Source organism: Coffea arabica, chromosome 2c (genome assembly GCF_036785885.1).
Source record: "Coffea arabica cultivar ET-39 chromosome 2c, Coffea Arabica ET-39 HiFi, whole genome shotgun sequence".
NCBI lineage: Eukaryota > Viridiplantae > Streptophyta > Magnoliopsida > Gentianales > Rubiaceae > Coffea > Coffea arabica.
In genome coordinates this window covers 69,151,641-69,174,107 of record NC_092312.1, presented here as the reverse complement: position 1 = coordinate 69,174,107, position 22,467 = coordinate 69,151,641, and the positions used below count along the sequence as shown (strand labels likewise).

The 22,467-nt window shown below is 35.8% G+C and overlaps 3 protein-coding genes across 3 annotated transcripts; 2 read left to right on the top strand and 1 right to left on the bottom strand.

The window, feature by feature from the left end:
- Positions 1 to 1,625: 1,625 nt before the first annotated feature.
- LOC113724580 (putative disease resistance protein RGA3) lies at positions 1,626 to 6,259 on the top strand. The gene has a single exon (XM_027247467.2). The coding sequence runs from the start codon at positions 2,188 to 2,190 to the stop codon at positions 5,911 to 5,913; it is 3,726 nt and encodes a 1,241-aa protein (XP_027103268.1). The 5' UTR covers positions 1,626 to 2,187; the 3' UTR covers positions 5,914 to 6,259.
- A 2,808-nt stretch (positions 6,260 to 9,067) lies between these two features.
- On the top strand, positions 9,068 to 10,477 carry LOC113724579 (uncharacterized). The gene is made up of 4 exons (XM_027247466.1): positions 9,068 to 9,517; positions 9,572 to 9,625; positions 9,728 to 10,011; positions 10,246 to 10,477. The coding sequence occupies exons 1-4, from the start codon at positions 9,068 to 9,070 to the stop codon at positions 10,475 to 10,477; spliced, it is 1,020 nt and encodes a 339-aa protein (XP_027103267.1).
- Positions 10,478 to 15,331: 4,854 nt separating this feature from the next.
- Positions 15,332 to 21,056, bottom strand: LOC113727568 (sugar transporter ERD6-like 8). Its single transcript, XM_027251805.2, has 18 exons — positions 20,671 to 21,056; positions 20,299 to 20,361; positions 20,120 to 20,209; positions 19,609 to 19,668; positions 19,446 to 19,511; positions 19,236 to 19,301; positions 18,808 to 18,883; positions 18,142 to 18,206; positions 17,920 to 18,012; positions 17,705 to 17,785; positions 17,506 to 17,590; positions 17,182 to 17,225; positions 16,841 to 16,903; positions 16,591 to 16,650; positions 16,422 to 16,475; positions 16,133 to 16,192; positions 15,899 to 16,013; positions 15,332 to 15,681 (listed from the first exon to the last, which is right to left on the bottom strand). The coding sequence occupies exons 1-18, from the start codon at positions 20,824 to 20,826 to the stop codon at positions 15,563 to 15,565; spliced, it is 1,416 nt and encodes a 471-aa protein (XP_027107606.1). The 5' UTR covers positions 20,827 to 21,056; the 3' UTR covers positions 15,332 to 15,562.
- Positions 21,057 to 22,467: the final 1,411 nt, after the last annotated feature.

Genomic DNA, 22,467 nt, shown 5'->3' with positions numbered 1-22,467 from the left:
ATTTCGAAGACATCACTAGTGGGATTCGACAATACATATCCTGATTTTGAAGACACCGGCTTACAATCTATGATTTTAGAGACATTTCTTGATTTCGAACTTGCTGTCAAAGATATATCCTGATTTTGAAGATATCGACAGTGAGATTCGAACACACTGCCAAAGACATATCTTGATTTTGAAGACATCAGTTGTGAGATTCGAACACGTGATCTTTTGTAAAAAAAAAAAAAAATCTAATTTTATCGATTGAACCAATTTGTGTTGACTTGGAACTACAAGCTCCGTTCAGCAAATAGAAGTTAGACAAAACTAGAACTATAATCTCCCTGCAAACATAGCTCCGAAAGAACTTGGCAAGCAAAGAATTTTCACCATATTCTCAACAAAGAAGCTAAGATATGCTCCCCAAAAAAAATGAATTTCAATCTTGACTCAAAATTTAACTGACCATTTGGTTCAAAAACGGCTTCAAGTTATTCAAAACTTTGTTCCTCTTGGAAATTTTACCACCTGCCGAACCTTCCCACGGCTTATTTTGCATGCATGTTGAACAAAATTTCAGTTCATGGTCCAGTAACCTTTTTTTTTTCTTTTCTTTTTACGTCAAGTCACATAAAAGATAATTAACAACACATAACTCTGATTTCAAATCTCAAAATCCAGTAAACCTGCATATATATATATATATATATATATATATATATATCAAGTTAATATATAATATAGCTCGTGGGAGCTGAAAAAGCTTTTCTGATGACTAGGTGTAGTACAAGTGGAGAATCAAAGCGACTCTTGAGCAGCATTTTGCATATAATGCGAAAGTAAATCCTGTATTCTTGAGATGCATGAATTGATTATTTTTTTGCAAGACTTACATAACATCTTTATATTACTCTATCTCTCTAACAATATTTTATTTTTATTGAACAGTTCCTTTTTTCCTCCTTTTTTCTCCAAATCTTTGGATTCTAGTTATTTTCTTTATACAAACTCTTAAAATAATAATATTGGCAAAAAAAAATTCAACATCACGTTAAAAACTTAAAATTTTAGACTAATAATATCCCACTTTTGACTTATGTTGATTTTTACCTAAGTTTTTATTTATTTATTTATTAGCCAAATAACATGGTTAGTTTGGGAAAGTAATCATCCAAAATAACAAAAAAAAAAAAGATAAAAAATTAAAAAACTTTAAGTAGAAATGAACGTAAGTGTGAGATAGCGAATTATTAGTCTACAATTAGAGTTCTTAACATGATATGGTTTTTTAGCCGATTTTGTTGTTTTAAGAGTTAGCAAAAAGAAAACAAAATAATTGCAAGATTTGGAGAGAAACAAAAGGGAAACAAGGGGTGGCATTTGGAGGGGAACAAATTAAAAAAGAAAAAAGAAGCAAGGTTAAATTGGTGATTATACTCAAGGAGTTATGAGGATCATCCTAATTGCATTTTACTCTTAGACGGCTCACTTACTTTAGATTTTGCAAAATCTAATTATGCAAAGTGATTAGGCAATGTTTGTCCTATTAGTCACCAACAAAGAAGGGATATTAACTCCAACAACCCCCTCCACGTCCCCTCCCCCCCCCCCCCCCCCCAACCCAACCCAAAAAAAAAAGGCAAAATGCCCAAATCCCACTACCCCCGCCAGCACAAAAGAAACAAAAAGGGACCCTTGAATTTGCGAGGAGAAGAAGCATGGTGGATTGGGTCAGTGCCTTTAGGAAGCTTTTGTGAAAGGTGATAGAGCTTTGCCTATTGGATTTGGATCAACTTGAAAATCAAGTCAACTTAGAACTTTTTTATTTGTGATCAGTAAGTAAAATCACCAAATGTGTATTGAAGGTCTTGCACGAGTGAGTAGCCAATTAAACGCGTGAAGGAAAGTAGCGATAGTTTGAAGAGTAGCATTTCCTTGTAGTTTCATTTATCATCATCCTTCTTTCTCTGTGTCTGTGAGGAACTTTCATCCAAGTTACATAGAAAATTTGCTAGGAATGCCTAAAGATTTGGGTTTACCAAAGTTTATTATGTCAAAGTATTGATCTTCTTTTGGTCTTGTTCACTTCAACAAAAATCTTCCAATTCTTGATAAACACAAAAATAAACAACCTATTGACACAACATCTATCTTCTCTTTCGGCGGCTGTCTTCTTTCTTCTATTCATGAACTTGTTGAGAAATGGCAGAAGCTGCAGTGATAAGTGCAACTGTCAAGGCCCTTTTGCAACCTCCATTAGAGAAGGCTGCAGCCCTCATTTCTGAACAGCTGAATCTTTCACGGGGTTTCAAGAAGGACTTGAAAAGGCTGAGAAGATCACTGATCATAATTCAAGCCTTCTTGCTTGATGCACAGACACCGGCAGTCAGAGGTGAGGCCCTCAAGCTCTGGTTGCAGAGCCTTGAAGATGTTGCTTTTGATGCCGATGATGTCTTGGATGAGTTCAACTACGAAATGCTCAGACTGAAGGTTAAGAAAACTTCTAGCCGAGGAAAGAAAAAGGTAAGCTTCTTCTTCTCTCTGTCGCAAAATTCAATACTGTTTCATTGGAAAATGGTTCCTAAAGTTCAAGAAGTGACCGTAAACTTAAAAATGCTGAACGAAGAAGCAAGTAGCTTTGGCCTCCAAGCTCAAATGGAATGTACAAGTACAACTAAGACTGGCTTTCCTATTTGTGCTGATAATAGAATTGGAATAAGAAGAGAGACTGACTCTGCTACTTGTGATCCAATAATGGTTGGAAGAGATGAGAATTTATTGGAAATAGTAAGTAAGTTATTGAGTCCAACTGATGAGGTTGTTTCAGTTGTACCATTGGTGGGCATGGGAGGCATAGGGAAGACAACTCTAGCTCGGCTTGTTTTCAATGATAAACGTGTTAAGAGGCATTTTGATAAGAGAATTTGGGTTTGCGTGTCTGAAACATTTGATGCCATCAGGCTGTTTCGATTAATTCTAGAATCATTGACCGGGAAAAATGTTGAGGTAGGGAGTAGGGATGTGATAATTCAAGAAATTCAAAAGGAATTGGGAGGTCAGAGATATCTGCTTGTCCTAGATGATGTGTGGAATGAGATCCCTGCTGTGTGGGATGATTTCATAGGGTCTTTGTTAGGAGTTAACCAAAATAAGGGCAATCACATTATTGTGACAACTCGAAAGCAACAGGCTGCATCCATCATAGCAAACCATCCTCTACTTGTCTTGGGAAAATTATCAAGTGATGAGTGTTGGTCCATCATAAAAGAAAAAGCATCTTTGGCCCGAGTAATACCTATAGAATTGGAAGACATAGGGAGGAAGATTGCTGGAAAATGTCAGGGTTTGCCATTAGCTGCAAGCATAATTGGTGGCATGCTAAGAAATAAAGAAAGTGATGAGTGGCTCTCAATTCTAGAGAGCAGCCTGTTAGGTTCAATGGCTAATGGAAATAGCATCTTGCAACTACTTAAATTGAGCTTTGATCACTTGCCATCTCCATATTTGCAAAAATGTTTTGCTTACTGCTCAATTTTCAGCAAGGATCATGACATTGAAAGGGAACAACTAATTCAACTCTGGATGGCAGAGGGATATATTCAACCAAGTGTTGGAAATGGACCAGAAAAGGAGAACATGGGCTCTGCCTTTTTTGACATTTTGCTGAAGAGTTCCTTATTTCAGGAAGTGAAATTGGATGAGTATTGCAACATAACACATTGTAAAATGCATGATCTTGTACATGATCTTGCACAATCTGTTTCCAATTTTGGAAAAACTGGTGCGGACGGAACTTACAAGATTCGTTACCTTGCACTGGAATCATTTGGAGAAAAGACATGTCCAATTAGCAAGGACAATGCGAGATATCTGCGGACATTGTTCTTGGAAACTAATACATTTGATGATGTTCCTACTTGCAAGTTCTTGCGTGTTCTTAACTTGAGTTGGGCAGAGATTGAGCAATTGCCAACCTCAATTTGCAGGTTGATACATTTACGGTATCTTGATCTATCAAGTACTGCAATCAAAGGTTTGCCAATCTCTGTTTGCAAGCTTTACAACTTGGAGACTTTGAGAATCAAGGAGTGCTATTATCTAAGAGAGCTTCCCGATAAGTTCAGGAATTTGATAAGCCTGAGGCATTTTGATTTTTCTACATTTGATTCCAAGTTCGAAATGCCACCTAAAATAGGGCAACTTACTTGTCTTCAAACATTAAGATTCTTCAATGTTGGTCGTGATAAGGGTCGTCAGATTGAAGAATTGGGATTTCTAAAAAACCTTTCTGGTAGGCTGGTTATCCGCAATCTTGAGAGAGTCAAAGACAAAGAAGCAGCCCAAAGGGCAGATTTGTTTGGAAAGCCAAATCTATACAAGTTGGAATTCGAGTGGAGTTGGGACAGGAATGGTGCTATGAATGACAAGAATGTGCTGAAAGGTCTCCAGCCTCACCCAAATTTGAAAAGCTTGACAATCCGAGATTTTATGGGAGATCGGTTACCTTCATGGGTTATGAGAATGGAAGTTTGTATTGATAATTCATTCCTGAGACTCAAAAATTTGATGGAGGTCAAATTGTTGCACTGCAGAAACTTGCAGGAAATCCCAACATTTGGGCATCTGCCATTTCTTGAGCGTCTTGTACTAGATGGACTACATGAGATAACAAGCATTAGATCTTCATTCTACAACAATGGTGCTTCTGTGGGTGGTCAAGGAAGAACAAAGTTATTTCCAGCACTCAAGGCTCTGATCCTAGACAATATGCCCAACCTTACAGAGTGGATGGAGGCTGATGTTGCGTCAGCAGCAGGTAATATGGAAGTGTTTCCCTCCCTTGAAGAGTTGAAGATAAGGTATTGTACCCGATTGACCACTGCTCCCAGCCATTTCTCTCATCTTAAAAAATTAGAGATCAAGCATGTTAACCATGGCTTACCAGTAACAAAAGTTTGCAGTGAAGTGAAGACTCTCACAAGTCTAGATATTGAACGTGTGTGTCATCTCACTTCTCTTCCGGATGTGCTATCACATAACAATCAGAATCTTGAATTTCTGAAGTTGAAGCACTGTCCTGATTTAACTCATATTGTTCCTGAATGGGGCTTTGCTGCTTGTCTTCGTGAGTTTCAGATATGCAATTGTGATAATCTTATGGAACTTCCTAATGATTTGTATAGCCTCAAATCTCTTGAAAGACTGGAGATAGACTCATGCCCCAAACTCAAGTCCTTTCCAACTCCAAACGGACAGGAAGGTCTTAAGTCCCTTCGGCATCTGAGGATATACAACTGTGGAGGATTAACCTGTCTGCCTGGTGAAATGCTTGACTCATGTACCTGCCTTGAGTCCTTGTGGGTGAATTACTGCCGCAATCTTGCATCATTTCCAGTTAATTTGCACCATATGTCTGCTCTCTCATCCTTGGAAGTATTCAAATGTCCGAAATTGACCAGTTTGCCTGAGGGGCTTTGCTGTCTTAGCAGATTAAGTGAACTACAGATTGGTCCATTTTCGAATTCTATGGATTTTGATCCATTTCAAATCATCTTCAATGGCCTTCATTTACTGTCCTCGTCCCTCCGGGAACTAACTTTATATGGCTGGCCTCATTGGGATGCTCTGCCCTGTCAACTTCAGCATCTCACTGCCCTAACGGAGCTACAGATACATAATTTTTCTATAGATGCTTTGCCACATTGGATTGGGAACCTTGCGTCTCTCGAAGCACTGTCTCTACATTTTTGTGAAAAGCTGCGCTTTTTACCTTCTATGCGAGACCTTAGCAAATTGAACAGCCTGTCAATCCTGTTCTGTCCCTTGCTAGAGGAAAGATGCACCCCTCAAATTGGCCCTGACTCCCAGTGGTCCAGGATTTCCCATATTCCTCATATTTATATAGATGGAAGAAGAATCCAGGCCTAGGCTTTCGCAAGTTTCATCATCCAATTCTGTGGTGTCTTCCTTTTGATTCCACATGGTTTTCACATATACGCTCTGAGAAGATTCCATATGGCCTTTTCGTACATATGATTTATTTATCAGATCATGTTCTGCTTCTGTTTTAACTTTATGTTTCACATTACGTAGATTTGTGATGCACACTCTGATGAGTATTTTTCACAGATATAGATAATCTATTTGAAGTTGGAACTTTTGTGGGTTCTGCTAGGGGCTGCTTTTTAATCATTTTCGCACTCGTTTGTTGCAGTGTCCTTTCCACATTAACTTTTGCAACATGATCTAAATGAAGAGATGCATTTGAATTCAACCATAGTGTCAGTTATTATATGCATTTTGTCTACGTTTCTCAGTCACATTAATGACTTGCTATTGTTTGTTTCCAGCTTTGAACAATTTTTTCTTTTTCCCTTAAATGTTTTGATTTTTGAAGTACATGAAAGTTTCTATTATCCCCTAGAAAATATGCTGCTCTTGTTCTTCATCAATACTTAGATAACTGGAAGTTCTGCAGATGGCTTTCATAAAAGAAGTCAAGAATTTGCAAATCAAGGAACTTGGTTGCAAAACCACAGGAACAATAAATATTGTGCTGAAAATTTCCGAGTCATAAAGCACCTTAAGATATTGAATTTCTCAGGCTCTTTTAATATTGTTATAAATTTATTCATCCTTGTCGATATCAGAATCATTTCCTGCTTGATTTGTTTTCTTTCCTGTTAAACCTTTCTCTCTTGAGTTTTTTAATTTGGCCGTAAGAGATGCATAGCCATCTTATTGTTTTATTTCTTGTTGACCATTGTTCGTGTAGTTGCAACTTGCCATATCGGATAAACGCTTGAAATATCTATACAAGAGTAAGGCCCTATTCGATAACCAATTCAACACTTAAATTTAATAAATTTAGATTTTAATACATTTAGATGTGTTTCATAATAGAAAATAGACATCTGAATTAATTAACTGATAATGAATTTTCTAGGCAAAATTTGCTCCACAAAATAAGTGATAAAATTTTAGTTTTCTCAAACGCTTCCATAAATTGTAAGGGGGTGATGCAAAAGCAACCAAAAGAAGAAGACAAACAATTTTCTTGGGTTAATTTCACTTGGACCCCTCAAACTATACCTTGAATCCCACTTAACTCCCTAAACTTCAAAATGGGACACTTAAGTCCCTAAACAAAAAATACCATCTCACTTAAGGAAATATTTTGACAAAATCTGGGGTGTCGTCAGTTTTCCTAGAGCGTGCAAACACGCACTCTGTTAACCGAGACAAGTGACTGAAAAAGGCGAGGACATGAAGGTAAATTCACCTGTAAATACTAGTAGATTGAATGAAGAAACTCCATTTGCTTTGCTACATCCGTCTGAAAGGGGACGAACAGAACAGGAAGGATAGGAATAGGAAAAGCAAAAAAAAACAAAACAAAACAAAACAAAAATCTACCATTGATCGGGATTCATGGTTGGTGACATGGGAAGGAAGACAGGGCATCGAAAGGCATCTGCATTGAAGGCAAAGAAAGGGAATGTGAAGATGGAAACTGGTAAGAACATTCAAAATTTCAATTTAATACTATTTGGTGGTTTGCAATTGGAATATGTTGATGGGTCGGGATTTGTATTGAGATAGAAAAATGATAAATAGGCTGATGAAGTTAGGGATTAGTGAAAAATTAGGGTCTGTGAAAATATTTAAATATGTAATGTACTTACTTGAAAATTTTTTATTTCAAAAATGATCTGAAAATTTGTGATGTTGGAACCTCAATGCTCATTCATTGGAATCCTAATGCTCCTCCATTGAAGATATTAGGGTCCTAATCGTACAACTGGAGTATTTTTAAATTTATTTTTCTGATTAAAAAATTCTTGCTTTTGATAATAGATGGTGGTAATGGAGCGATTTTCGGTCAACCATTCACTTTGAAAATACACCATCAAGGCGACTTCACAGATCCTCCCAATATGCAATACTTAGGAGGGTAGGTGGATTATATAGACGGCTGCAACCTAGACGAGTGGTCCCTAGTAATGTTGGATAAATGTGGGTGGAAACTTGGATACCCAAAAGACTCAGAATTTTTATGGCACTGTAGATTAGCAGGGATGCCTTTGGACACAGGGCTGTTTTATTGCTTGTGTGATAGAGATTGCGAGGTAATGGTGAATACATTACCAAATAATAGAGTCGCAGAGGTGTATCTAAAGGTTGTACCTGGAGCAATGAAACAGATGCCTCACACCCAGCAGGCATACGATGAAGCTAAGGCAAATCAACATAGGGAAGATGAAACCACACATGAGAGCAATAGTGACATTATGATATTAGAAGATTGGGGACCTGATGATGAAGTAGCAAAAGATTAAATGACAGAAAGAAAAAGCCGCCTTTGGAGAGTCGAGAGCTGACAACAGCAATGAAGTGGAAGGGGAACCAGTGGAGAAACATGACATCAATGAAGTTGGAGTGAATGCTGAGAAGGGAAATGACAGTAGCAAAGATAGTGAAGTGCAACCTGCTAGAGGAAGCAAAAATTACAATCCAAGTGATGATCAGCCCAAGGAGGCAATGGAAAAATTACATTTATGCATTCATCCCAGCTATAACCCCACAAAAAACAAAGCCGAGCCTTCTAACCCAAATGTGAAAACAAGGAAGAAAGTAGGCAGAAAAAAAAGAAAAGGCAATCAAAGTCAATGCTTGTGAGGATGCTGATGTGATAAATATTGATGGCATGCAATCAGAATATGAATTAGATGCTTCTGCAGAGTTGAAGAGTGAAAGTGACTCAAATGAAGAATCTGGGCTCCGTAGAAATAAGCGGCCTAAGTTTCTAGTTTTCAATGACAAAACTGAAATGAAAAGTGCTAAATTTACTGTTGGCCAGCAATTCACATCAGTGGTTATCTTCAGATTGGTAGTCAGAATACAAGCAATTATGGATGAGAGGGATGTTTACTTCACCAAGAATGACACAAACAGGGTGCGAGTGAAATGTAGAGGCTGTGGGTGCGAGCTTTTTGGCTAAAAAATGCAAGATGAGAGCACTTTTCAAATTAAAACACTGAGTGATGAACATAGTTGCGGTAGAGTATTCCATAACAAGAATATGACCTCAAGGTTGGCCAATAAATTGTTTCTAGATAAGGTGAGAAAGACACCTTCAATGAATGTACATGAGCTACTTACCAAAGTAACTGAAGAGCTCAAATTAGATTTTTCCTTAAAAAAAGGATACAGGACACTTCAAAAAGTTAGAGCTGCAATTGAAGGGTCCCATGAGAAACAGTATGAATTGCTAGAAGACTTTTGTGGAGAATTGAGAAAAGCAAATCCAGGGTCTACTGTCTTTGTAGAGACTGAGGTTGATGATGAAGGAATTTCTAGATTCAAGAGGTTGTATATGTGTCTAGAGCCATTGAAACGGGGATATTTAGCAGGATGTAGATGTTGGATTGGAATGGATGGGTGCTTCTTAAAGGGTCCTTACGGTGGACAACTTTTGACAACCGTCGGCATGGATGCGGATAATAAAATGTATCCTTTGGCAATAGCAGTGGTAGGAGTGGAAAATTATGATAACTAGAGTTGGTTTTTGGGATTACTTGTCTAGGACTTGAGAATTTCAAATTCAAAGAATTGGTGCATAATGACTGATAAACAAAAGGTAAATGAAAACTGAAATTAGCATCCTAGACTTATTAATTAGCTATTAAACCTTCTTGTCATATTGTAACTAACTATCTGCTTTTGACTTGGATTGGTATAGGGACTGGTCCAAGCAGTTAGAGACAAACTCCCGGAGGCTGAACATAGGTGTTGTGCTCAACATTTGTACTCCAACTTCAAACTCAATCATAGGGGCTTAGCACTAAAAGATAGGTTGTGGAGATGTGCAAGGGCATCATATATGAACCAGTTCATACGTGAAATGGAGTTGCTTAGGCAACAATCCGAACTTGCACATCAATGGCTGGCTGACAAAGACCCTAAAACATGGTCAAGATCTCATTTTAGGGCTGGTATGGACTGTGACATTCTGGTTAACAACATGTGTGAGTCCTTCAATGCTGTGCTACTAAAAGCTAGATCACTGCCCGTAATAGGCATGCTGCAGACCATTTACCTATATTTATTGAGGAGAATGAGATAAATAGGGAGGCAATGGCTAAACATGAAGGTTAAGTACCTTGTTGTCATCTTTGTTGATGTGTTAATGCAATGATTGTTAGCTGCCCTTATTTATAACTACAGTTGAAATTAACAAAATATATTTTGCTGCTGTAGGTCTCCTTTGTCCGAGAATTTTGAGATACTTGAGAAAGCAAAAAGGGATCAAAGCACGTGTATTGCCTCTTATGCGGGGACAAATAGGTACCGAGTATCTTGTCCCTTTGGTGAGCAATTTGTTGTTGATATGGCTGGCAAAACTTGTAACTGTCGCAAGTGGCAACTGAGAGGAATTCCTTGTGGTCATGCTGCTGCATGCATTAATAGAAGGCATGAGCAACCTGAGTAACATGTATCTCACACATATTTGAAGACTATTTATGTGGCAAGTTATGAGCCCGTACTAAATCCTATCAATGGCCTAAATTTGTGGGAGCACATTAATTTACCTCCAATGAAGCCTCCAAACTTTGGAAGATCACCTGGTAGACCCAAGAAAATGAGAAGAAAAGGGTCCAGGTGAAGAGGCAGTAACTTCTAAATCATGTGTCAATCCAAATAAACCTCACAAAGTGAGCAAGGTTGGCATTAAGATGAGCTGTAGTTTGTGCAAGAAGTGTGACCACAATAAGAGAAGCTGCCCAACTAATAAGAAATCTGCCAATGAAATAGGTGCTGCCCAGCAACCTGTTACTACACAAAATGGGATGCCTAGTATGGCACATGGTGCTGCAAGAGATGAACTCCAATCTGGCTTTCCTTCTAACAACTATTCAAGTGCTCAAGAGCCATCTAAGAGTGGGTTAGCTGCTGATGTGGGTATGCTGAATACCCAAGAGAGCATATCAAGTATGCCTCAAGATGAGCCATCCAATCAACCAACTGGTGCTGAAGGACAACCAGTTATCAAAAAAGCCAGAAAATGCTCATTTTGTCATAAATATGGCCACAGTAAAAAAACAATTGCAAATATCGACAATGGACATTTAGAAACTCGCTTGATATGACAGGAGAACTTGGCTTGAAAAGGGCTACTCACACAGGTGATGAGCCCTCTAACCCATATACAGAAGGTGCCAATATTGGTGTGATTGAGAAGGAGGCTGCTGGTAGTATACACGTAAGTCAAGTGGCTGAATACAATCTTAAATTTATTGCTACTTTGACCAATCACTTTCTTATTCATTTGTTATTGTTTAATGAATGCAGTTGAACTCCAATGCTGCAGGTATAGTTTATTCCCACGGTCTCGAAGTAACAATGAAAGATCCAGAATCATACCTAGATGAGAGATACACAGAGGACTTATCTGCAAATTTTCACCTTGCACGAGGACTATCGCCAGCACCATTCACGTGGAGGGGTAATATGTGCATTAACTTATCTACGTTACAGAGGGTTGCAGGCCACCACAAGCATTCAACCGGCATTGACAATGTGCAGCTCCATGGAGATGGGAACCAACATGCTAGTTTAGGGAATTTAAATGCCAAGAACCAATAGGGCTGCTTTTGGCGTTAGGGAATTAACATATTGCTTTTGGTGTTAGGGAATTACTTTTGGAATTTCCTACTGGCGCTTAACGATGAGCAGTTTTTGATAGTACTAACAACAACTTGCTCTATATTTGTAAATAGTAACAATTTTTAGTAGTAACAGCTTACTCTTTTTTATTCATGTAAGGCTAAGCTTGCCTTTTTCTCTACGAAATGCCCTGGTTGGTACCATGTTATAATGAACTTGATAACAGGGGACAATAGGGGACAATTTACAGGAACTATTGTATATAAATGCTGAGACACACTTCAGTTATAAATAGACTTCTAAAAGGATCATTTAAATACATCAATTTTACTTGTTAGGGACACTTAAATCCCAGGTTGGTACAAGGGTACACTTAGGCTCCACTAATAATGCATTACATCCAAAAGTAAAAGCTGATACTACAAATTACATAACCAGCAAAAACACTCATCCATTTGCAGTATTGCAGTATCAACACCAGAACCAACTTATGTACATAGTTCACTACACAACCTATTCCGAATACCCACAACTACGAAACTTGGATAACCTACCCCCTAATGACCTTTGATCCCAGCATTAGGCAAAAATAATAATTTCCCACATCATAGGGCAGCTTCTTCTCCAACTTCATTTTAACCTTTTGCCCCATATTTGAAGAAAAACAGCCACAGGAGAATGACACCCCAATGAAGCATCAGGTACATCTTCAACCTCCTCGCATTTCCTTGCTGTACCTTGGCCATCTCCTTCCACTTCTCGACCTCAGCTGCAATCTTGTTCTTGGACCGTAACAGTCCAGGTATTATTTCTTTAGACCTTTGACACATCTCAAGATCAACCCAGTCCCAATATTTACAGCCTCCCGATTCCTATTTTCATACCACAATACCATCGAACAAATCACAAAACCACCTAAATTCCAACAGTAAGCCAAATTACAAGAACATCTTGTTCATTACCTTATACTGAGGACATCGCACAAATCGACTTCCTGGGTTTGTCTGTCCATGATGTCATCAGTAGTGTTTGTCTTCCACAATTACAAGTTTCCCTGACCATCTGCCCTTATTTTGCCGTAGCGTGCTTCTTTTTCTTCTTTCTTCGTTCTTCCCCTCCCCTTTGATGAGTCCCAATTTGTTCTCATTTTGATTAGGGCACATCCGACCCTTTTTATGATATGGATTTAAATCGGGTCATGTAAACACAACACGGGTATTAGTCATATGGCGGGAAACTTTCCCTCTCTTGGCTCATTTTATTTTCCTTTTTTTTTGGAAAATTTCATCCATGCCCTTCGGTTAACAGAGCGTGTTTGCATGCTCTAGGAAAACTGACGACACCCCAGATTTTGTCAAAATATTTCCTTAAGTGAGACGGTATTTTTTGTTTAGGCACTTAAGTGTCCCATTTTAAAGTTTAGAGAGTTAAGTGGGATTCAGGGCATAGTTTGAGGGGTCCAAGTGGAATTAACCCTATTTTCTTTGAGCAAAGTTGTAGGGAAATTCAAAAAGTAAACGCATTCAAGAACGAAAATTATTTGATTAAAAGTGGATTAATGTTATATACCAATCAAACAAACACAATTACGGGATTAATGAAACTTTTTAATAGAAAGAGCAAACTGGACAGTGAAAATTATATAAAAGTCTAAACTTGATCTTATTTTATGAAGTGAAATTAATGTCAGCAATCATGGTTTTCCGTAATGATGGATATAACGAAGGTCTTTCTACATATTTGAGAAAGATTTTCTGAAAGTAGAAAGAGAAGTCCAGTTATAGATGGACAAAGTAACTTGAGAAAATGAAACAATAGCCCACCATTGCAAAAACAAGAAAACAAATCATTGATGTATGATTATTGTCCTTAAACTCCTCTTCAATTTAGAAAGCCTCCTAATCTCAACCTGCCTGGTTAGTTTAAGTGAATATCTCAACTGGGATCTGAAACCACACAACTAATCATACAAGAGCTCGAAAAACCAAGAACTAAAACATCCTGATCAAGTGTAAGAATAGAGTTAAAAATAGTCGGAAGTCTTTCACTAATTGAGCAATTATCTTACATTTTAATTGCATTGATCCACTGGGTTTTTAGATCTAGCTTTATGTTTCGTCTTGTAGTATAACTTGTTAATCATATCATGTACTTGTCAATTTAATACAACTATTTAGCAAATTTTATTTGGGCATATAATTTATTGCCAAGAGCAGGAATAGTGCCAGAGAAACCATCCCTAGATGTGAAGACTACCCTCTCCAGTTTTACTTGAACGTTTAATTCAGGCCCCAACACAAAGATTCTTCCATCAAACTGTCTCTTTGCTCATCGACTAACTTTCTCATTGTGCACAAGGACGGCAACGGGGTCCCCCCCCCCATCCTGCTGCCTACAAATTTCCCCCGCCCCCCGCTCCTCCTGCCCACCCCGCTTCCCTCACCAGTGCTCTCGCGGGGCTAATAAAAATTTATTATAATTAAATTTTAACAAATAATCAAGTATTAAAATATCAACACATCACCAAATTATTATTCATTGTAATTTTATAATTGAAACTTATAAAAACAATCAAACAAAAGTTATTTGAATACAATCTAACATGATAAAATAAATACAACTAAAGTAGCCAAGTTTTCACTTTTAGCACAAATACAATCACTAATTCATTATTGTGCTTGTACTTTTTTTTTTTAGAAAAAATGTTATTGTATTAAGTGTAATTAGGGATTTAGTATAAATGTATTAGTAAATTTAGTATAAGTAATTAATAATTTCTATTAGTAGTCATATATAATTATTAGTATAATTGATAATATCAATTATATTACATATACTGATATACAAAATTGTTATATTCTAACTGACAGTGTATATAAAATTTATTCATAAAAAAATTATATTTATCTCCATTATTGGTGTGAAGTTACTATAATAACCTCGAAAAAGCGAAATTTGCAAATTAAATAGAAATCGGAGAAAATAAAAAAGTGATGCTTCCATTCAACCTCATTCCTTCTCTCCTTAACAAGGGCACTAGATTGCCTCTAAAATTCCAGCCTTAAGGTCCTCAACTTTCTCCTCTCTTGACCCTCACTTAACCCAATCCCATAACACAAATAAAAAGAAAAAGAAAAGATATCAAAGACACAGACATAGGTGTATGTCGTATGGTATCTTAAAACATGTAACAAATATCAATTTAATTAGAGAGGAGACTAGTGCATTGAGGCAAGCCAAGAAATTGGGGGAAAAAGAGACTTTAAGATTTTTTAGAGGGGACAAATTAAATTGTCATCCTAGTGTTTTTCCACAGGATATTACAATTCTACAAAAAAAAAAAAAATTGATAGGATAGGGTAATATATTGCTAAGATTAATAGTTTAGGGGCCAAGTCATCAATTGGAATAGTTCGAGGGACATCTTGCAGTTTAACACTTCTCTTTTTCAACCAAATCATATCTGAAGAGACTGTTTCACTTGGACGGCCAAATTAAACATGTAATTAGAGATTTGGCCCTTTTCACGTATTACATGTAAATAACTATATCTCCAAAAGTTTTCTAAACCCTTTTCTTTAATTTGCATTCGTAGTTTAAAAAAAAAAAAATCCACTTGACTCATAAAGCTTTAAGAAAAAAAACACAAGCAGACATACGTATATAGGATGCACAAAAATTATTAAAATGAAAGGATGAATTTCATCTAGCATGAAATAAATTACAAATGTCGTACTCAATGATCTTAGGCTAATTGTTTGCATAAGCTAGAACCTAGTCAGAACTTTGGTTTTTCAAAATAGGAAAATATCTTAAGCATGCTATTGCTCCTAAACAACATCTATCTCTTCTTCTTCTTCTCCTTCGATACTCGACCGGGCGACAGAGAGAGAGAGAGAGTAAGTTGAATCTAGTTTGATCTCAAAGAAGCATGAATTTCTTCTAGGGTTCGCCCTTTGGTTTCGGGGATCATTTTAAATATGAATATTATGGCAAGCAGACACATGGATGCATACAGGAGAAATGTACCTGAAAAACAACCAAAGACAAACTTGTGTCAAATGGCAATTCCAGGAAAGAGGGAAGGAAAAAAGAAACATTTCCTGGAAAAGTGTAAGGATTTTTGTGCTATTTTTGAACAATTTTCTGTGATTTTCTTATCTTAAGAAGATCAAAATGCAAATATTTGGTTACAAAAAGCATAAAGCCCAAAAATTTAGATGATAATATAATGAGTTAGGCTTACCGGATGAACTCCATAACATGAGGAAGTTGAAAGTGTAAGACACCAGCCATGACCCAAACCAATTCATAAATGTCACTAGCCCACCACCCAGACCTTTAATATGCAATGTGAATACCTACAAGAAAGAACCCAAAATGTTAAAAAGGAATATGAATGAATTTAATTTGAAAATCTTACAAAAAAATAAATAAATAAATAATGACATATAAGTATTTTGGGAATGATATACTTCACCTCACTCATGATTAGCCATGGACCTGCACCCATCCCTATGGAAAAGAAGGCAATATAGACCTGCACACAATGTACATACACAAGTAGAATAAGTTAAAATTTTCGGTTCTTGGCAAGAAGAAAATTAGAAAGTGGGAATCTTGAGGAATATTGCAAATTCTGAAATTGCTCCCTTTATACATAAAAAGCTCAGAAAACAATAGTGGAATTCTGCAGATTTGATAGTTGTGATTGAAAAGCCAGTTATGTAGCAAAGCTGTTAGACTAGTCTTTCAGTTTAGAGAATTACCAAAACACCAATTATTGCAAGATGAGGTACCAAATGGGTTGCAAGTTCATGTGCCTGAAGAAAAAAAAAGAATTAATTACAATAACAAATCAGAAACCATAAATGCTTGATTAAAGAAGCATATGCATAACATGCTAAATGTTGGATGGTGCCTTGTGCATAAACTTACCTTGAGAAAGAAGGACATTGCAATAAGCAAACTACCAAGAAGCAAGCCAGAAGCGGACATCTGAAATTTGGCACAAAAAGAATTTCTTAAATTCAGAAAGTTAATTTTTTTTTTCTTTTGATTTCCATTGAGGGGAACCGTAAAAGGTGAATAAGGAGGATGAATAATGAGTTATTTTAATTTTTTTTTTCCCTAGAAGAAGCTATAGTTTATTTTGTTTTGTTTTGTAGTTTATATTGTTTGAATTTACCAGCAAGAGGGGTCTTCTGCCCGTCCTATCAATTAAGATTGCAGTTCCTGCGGACACAATAACCTGAAAGAGCAATTAGGAAAGAAATAAATAATTAGCAAAAAGACAAGTCGATATAGACATAAGAAAAAAGAGATTGATCTTGTATATATAGTAACACTAAAAGAACCTAGATACACAATCATGCTTTAGATTCATGATACCCTATCTCGACTCATACATGCAATTCCTTCCTCGTGCATGTAACATGCATCTATATATACATGCTCGTGTGGAAAAACTTCTAAACTATCAGTTTGTGAAATTCAATCTTGCGAAAATAAGAGGCAGAGAAATGAAACCTGTATAACCGCAAAAAGTATACTTCCAACGGTGGGATTGTAGCCTGATATGTCAAAGAAAATATATAGTTAAATGAACTCAATAGTTAGCAGCTGCATGCTCAGGAATTAGTACAAATGACCGCCTTAAGGCTGATCATTGCTAACTAATCTTTGTGATCATCAATATAGACTATAGTATATGTATGGAACTAGTAATGTACGGAAGTATAAAAGATGCATCGTATATTCAGAAGTTGACAATCAATTTTGATCCCCTTTCTTTGTTAACTACAAAAGCATTCGATAAAAACAGGTGAATGACAGGGAGATTCGTGTATTTACCTGCCGACTGGAAAATATAGTTGGAGTAATAAACAATTCCATTAATTCCCACAAACTGCTGAAATGCCATTAGACCAACGGATATCTGCAAAGAAAAGGTGTCAAGAAAGATGATCAATTACCAAATTTATAATGCAAAATGAGTTATGATCACTATTGAAAGAGACAAGAAGAAGTGGATTAGTTTTTAGATGCTTACTATGACTGCACGTATATTAGCTTTATCAAACAAATGCATCACGGTGACTTTGGGGAGTAGCTTAAGACTGGTTACATTCTCCTGCAAATGATGATCAAAATCAAAATCAAAACCATTTTCTGCAATAATTAAGAAGATTTCTGAAGTAGATTGAGAATGAAGAAGTCATGGAAAGCAAATAAAAGGAACAAGTGAATGTCAGCATGTAAATTTACCTTGATCAGATCGGCTTCTTCAGAAATGTCAGCTTGCGGTCCTCTAAGTATCCTTAGAGCCGCTCCAAACTCTTCTTCTTGTCCTGACATAGCCTGTTTGCAGCAGCAGATTTGAGTTTTATAACACTAACAAAGAGGGCATGACGTTGAAAAAATAAAAAAGACCAGAAAGAAAGATGGCATTTGAGATCAAATGGTAATAAACGTAGAACTGAGAATTACCAGCCATCTTGGAGATTCTGGAATCAGAAAGAGTCCAAAGAACAGAAGAAGACATGGGGCAAGTCCTGCAAAGCACATAATTCAAATTGAAAATTAGTCATACGGTCGAATAATCATACATTCATGTCAAAATCAAATTTTTTAATGTCTTGGTTTTAACACATTGTGACTTGAGATTGTTTCAAATAATATTCCAGAAGTAAGAATCTCTTCTTTTACAATGACACAGTATAGTGTTATATATATCTTAGAGTTTTTATTTTATTTTATTTTTTTAAACATAGATTTCTTAAACAGTTTAAATATCAACTTAAAGTAACTGCAATTTGATGACTTTTTTTAAAGCAACTTTACATATTCCAATTAAGCAGCTAAAAAAAAATCATTCTGATTTACTTTTCACCTTTATATATATCTTGTCTTAAGGTTGCCTCCAGGATCATAAGAGGGTAGTGTATTGTGTATGAGAAGTAAAACATGATTATTAAGAATTTACAAGATATTGAACTCTCATGAAAAACCGATTCCACTACCATCTATCTAAGACTCTTAGAAAATCTTGTAGTCTAAACTTTTTTTTTAGGGCAGTTGCCCTCAAAAAAATTTTTAGGAAAAAATAATGTAAGTTTTTTGAGATTTGGCGGCTTCAAAAATTGTAAACTGTACCAAATAAAGCCAGAGTCCTCCATCCTGCAAATGCCCCTACTACATAGCTTGCGGCCAAGCCGGCGACGATAAAAAGCTGCATGGAGCCATATTACTTGATCCATTCTAAACTAAATGAAGATAGACATAATAAGGGTAGTGGCTAGTAATGGATTCATATATATGTTCCTTCTCTTGTGTACTTGTGTTGGAAAAAGGTAAAGCAAAATAATATATATATATATATATATAGAGAGAGAGAGAGAGAGAGAGAGAGAGAGAGTTAATGCACAATAGTTTTAGAATGTTGCTTGTCAAAATGCACGTAAATTCGCACAAATTTATGAAAACTTTTGCTGTAATCATGATAATATGTATCTATACTTTGCTCGTGTAAAAGAATCAGTACAGTATTATTATATAGCGAATAATTAGGATAGTTCGACTACCTGATTTGAAGATCCAATAGCTCCTCGTAGTTTGTTTGGCGTAATTTCACCAACAAAGACAGGAATCTAAGTCGATCGTCCATGAATGCAGGAAATGGTGAGGGGAATGAAATTATGTATATATTCAGCATATTCTGAGTTGCATTTTCAACTTCAAATGATTCAAATGAGAGACAAAGGAAGAAGGGAACCGAAGACTTGGTGACTTACTACGTAAGACAAAATGCCGACGCTGTAACCTGATAGAAATCTCCCCAAGTAAAGCATATTAGGCCCCTTCAAGTTGAAATCCGGACACAGAGATATTAATTAAGAGTGCTAATTATTTGTATCAAAAATCAAATCTGAACTAATTACATAAAATGGCACAAACCTTGGCCACATATATTGCCATCAGTCCAGCTGTGCAGATCATTGATGAAAGTCGCATGGCCTGTTCAGACAAAAGAAAAGTTAAAAGCCAATCAATCATTCTCCTGCTTTTAGATTTCCACGTTTTTTTTTATGTCCCAAAAAGTGATTATTAATTAAGAAATTGAGAACAAAAACAACGTACATTGTTTTCAAGAAATGAAAGCTACATCATATCCTCAATTGTTAAGAATCAATTGAGGATAAATCCTGTGTCGGCGAAACAAAATGTTTGAACATAAATGAATCATCAAGAAATATGAATTCACCAACCCAGGGAGGCATCTTTTTCTTTTCTTTTTTTTTTTTCTCTTGACGGAGTGGGTGTTCGGGTCAATCCTTATGGGGCCCGACCCAGAGAGGCATCTTGGTTTAGCTAATTGAAGATAAAAATAAAATAAAATAAATAGAAAAGTTTACTCTTCAATGCTAAATAAGACAAACTTATTTATTTACATAATTTGTACTCTTACCCCTTTTCGGCCTATTGCATCCGCAATTGTACCACAGGTAAGGGCACCAATCATTGCCCCAATTGTTAGTATGGATCCGAAAATTGAGTACTGCATTTGAAAAAAGCTTTTTTTCAGATAAAAATATTTATGCATTATCTAAAAATAGAAGTAAAACTACTTTATTTCGTCATGCAAACCTGAGAATAAGATAATCCGAGTTCCTCCATAATGGGAGACTGGGCTGGTGATGAATATCCAACCTACAAGATAAATGACACAAAATCATTTAATCAAGAATGTGAAGCTCAGGTGATTTAACAAGAGCAAATGCAATATTTTTTCTTGCAAGAACATGCATGTACCAAAAATCTAGCCAAAACTAGATCGAAGGATTCATCATTCCATTTAATGCCAAAAAAAAAATATATTAGAGTCCAGGATGAACAGGAATAAAATATCAAGTTACAGTTGATTTGAATGCAAAGAAGCCAAAGGCAGAGATGAACAGCAACATAATTTAAAGATATAAAACTTTAAATTGATTAAAAAAAAAAGAGAAAAAAACTTACAGTTGATCCATACGCAAAAGAGCCACAAACAGCAATTGCTGAGGAAAGAAAAACCATATATAGCCCGTTCGAATCATCTTTTTTCTCCAGAAGTGGCATCTCAGATCCTTCTTTTCCATCACGACCACCTTTCTCAATATCAGGGAGGGATGCCATTTTCTCCCTTGTATCCTTTCCTCCAACCAAAAAATTCGAGAAACTAGTCCTGATGGTAGGAGAAAACCAAGGACAAGGATGATTATAAAGAGAACCCTTTCTCCCAAAAGGTTGAATAATGTTGGTTAAGGATTGAATCCAATAACCTTCAATATTCTTACAGAGAAAGGTTTCGTTAGCCTCTTCACTTTCATCTTTGACATGCCGCCACTCTGCATATCTGTGATGAAACCTTTATATAGGAAGGGAAAAAAATACAAGAAATAAAAAATTATTTATTCAGTTTTCTAATTCCAAGTCATTCCTAGTCAGTCACAGGTCATGATTTATCTAAGATTTATACCAATCAACAGCAAAAAAGTCTTTGAGAATTATGTGATGGCAAAGGATTTATGTTCTGTTACAAAGTAACGACAGTGAAACAACGGTGAAAACCTGTTAACCGTGTAACTTTTGCTTTCTCGCATACGTCGACCAGTTTGTTATTTTCCTCTTTTAATAGTTCAGCTATCTTTATTTTTTCTTTAAAAAAAAAGCAAATATTGTTTTCCTTTGTTTTTTCCAACATCACGAATTACAAAGGCAATATTTGATAACTAAATAAATAAATCTTACTAAATTTTAATATATTAAAAAGTTAAAATAAATCATTTGATTAAGAAAATTTACCATATCTTGATTTTTAGTAAAGGACAAAAAATTAAAGTGATAGATTTTGATGAGGATATCTGTCCGCATAATTCCAAGGTGACAGCAATACAATTTCGACAAGGATATTCGTCCACATCATTCCAAGGTGGATCCTAAACAATTCCAAGTAAGTGAAGGATATCTCTAAGAAGGTGCTTCAAGTTGCCTACTCGACAATGATTGAAATTCTGAGTTGGATGATGATTATGCGACTAGAGTTGGCAAAAAAATCCAAAACCCAACAATTCACCCAACTCGCCTATTAATTTTAAAGGATGGTTGGGTCAGTTAGGTTATAAAATTTATTGGATTGGATAAGAACAATCCAATTTATTCAACTTATTCATTGGACGGTTTGGATTTTTTATTTGGAGACCCAATATCCAACTTTTTCAAATTTAATTCAAAACAATAAATACAAGATTCAATACATATATGCTCAACCACTTGCATTTGGACATGTGTTAACAATTCATTGACCAACTTGTATTCAAAATTCTCATATATATGTTTTCAATCAATTTTTTTAATTTTTATTTAAAAGAAAAAAGAAACTTGAAATAAAAACTCATGCTTATTTTACTTTTACAACAATAGTTAAACTTGCTCAACATCTATAACAATTTATTATGCCTTTTAAGAGTATATTGTTTTTCTTCCATTCTTATTTATTTTTTGGTTGTTGTTCTCCATTGTTACTTGCTGCTGATTGTTAATATTTTGTGTACCTAGAATAGAGTTTTAAATTTGCTCTAATTGCATTCTTTTACTTTTCTCTAACTTATTTTATTTCATTGTTAATAATTCCTCATCAATATTATAATACAACAAATTACATGTCTCTTAATTCCATTTTCAAGCATAATATAATTTAACATTCAATAATTTAAATACATAGAATATTACAACTTACAATAAAGTAGATATGAATAGTAAAGTATTAAATAAGTT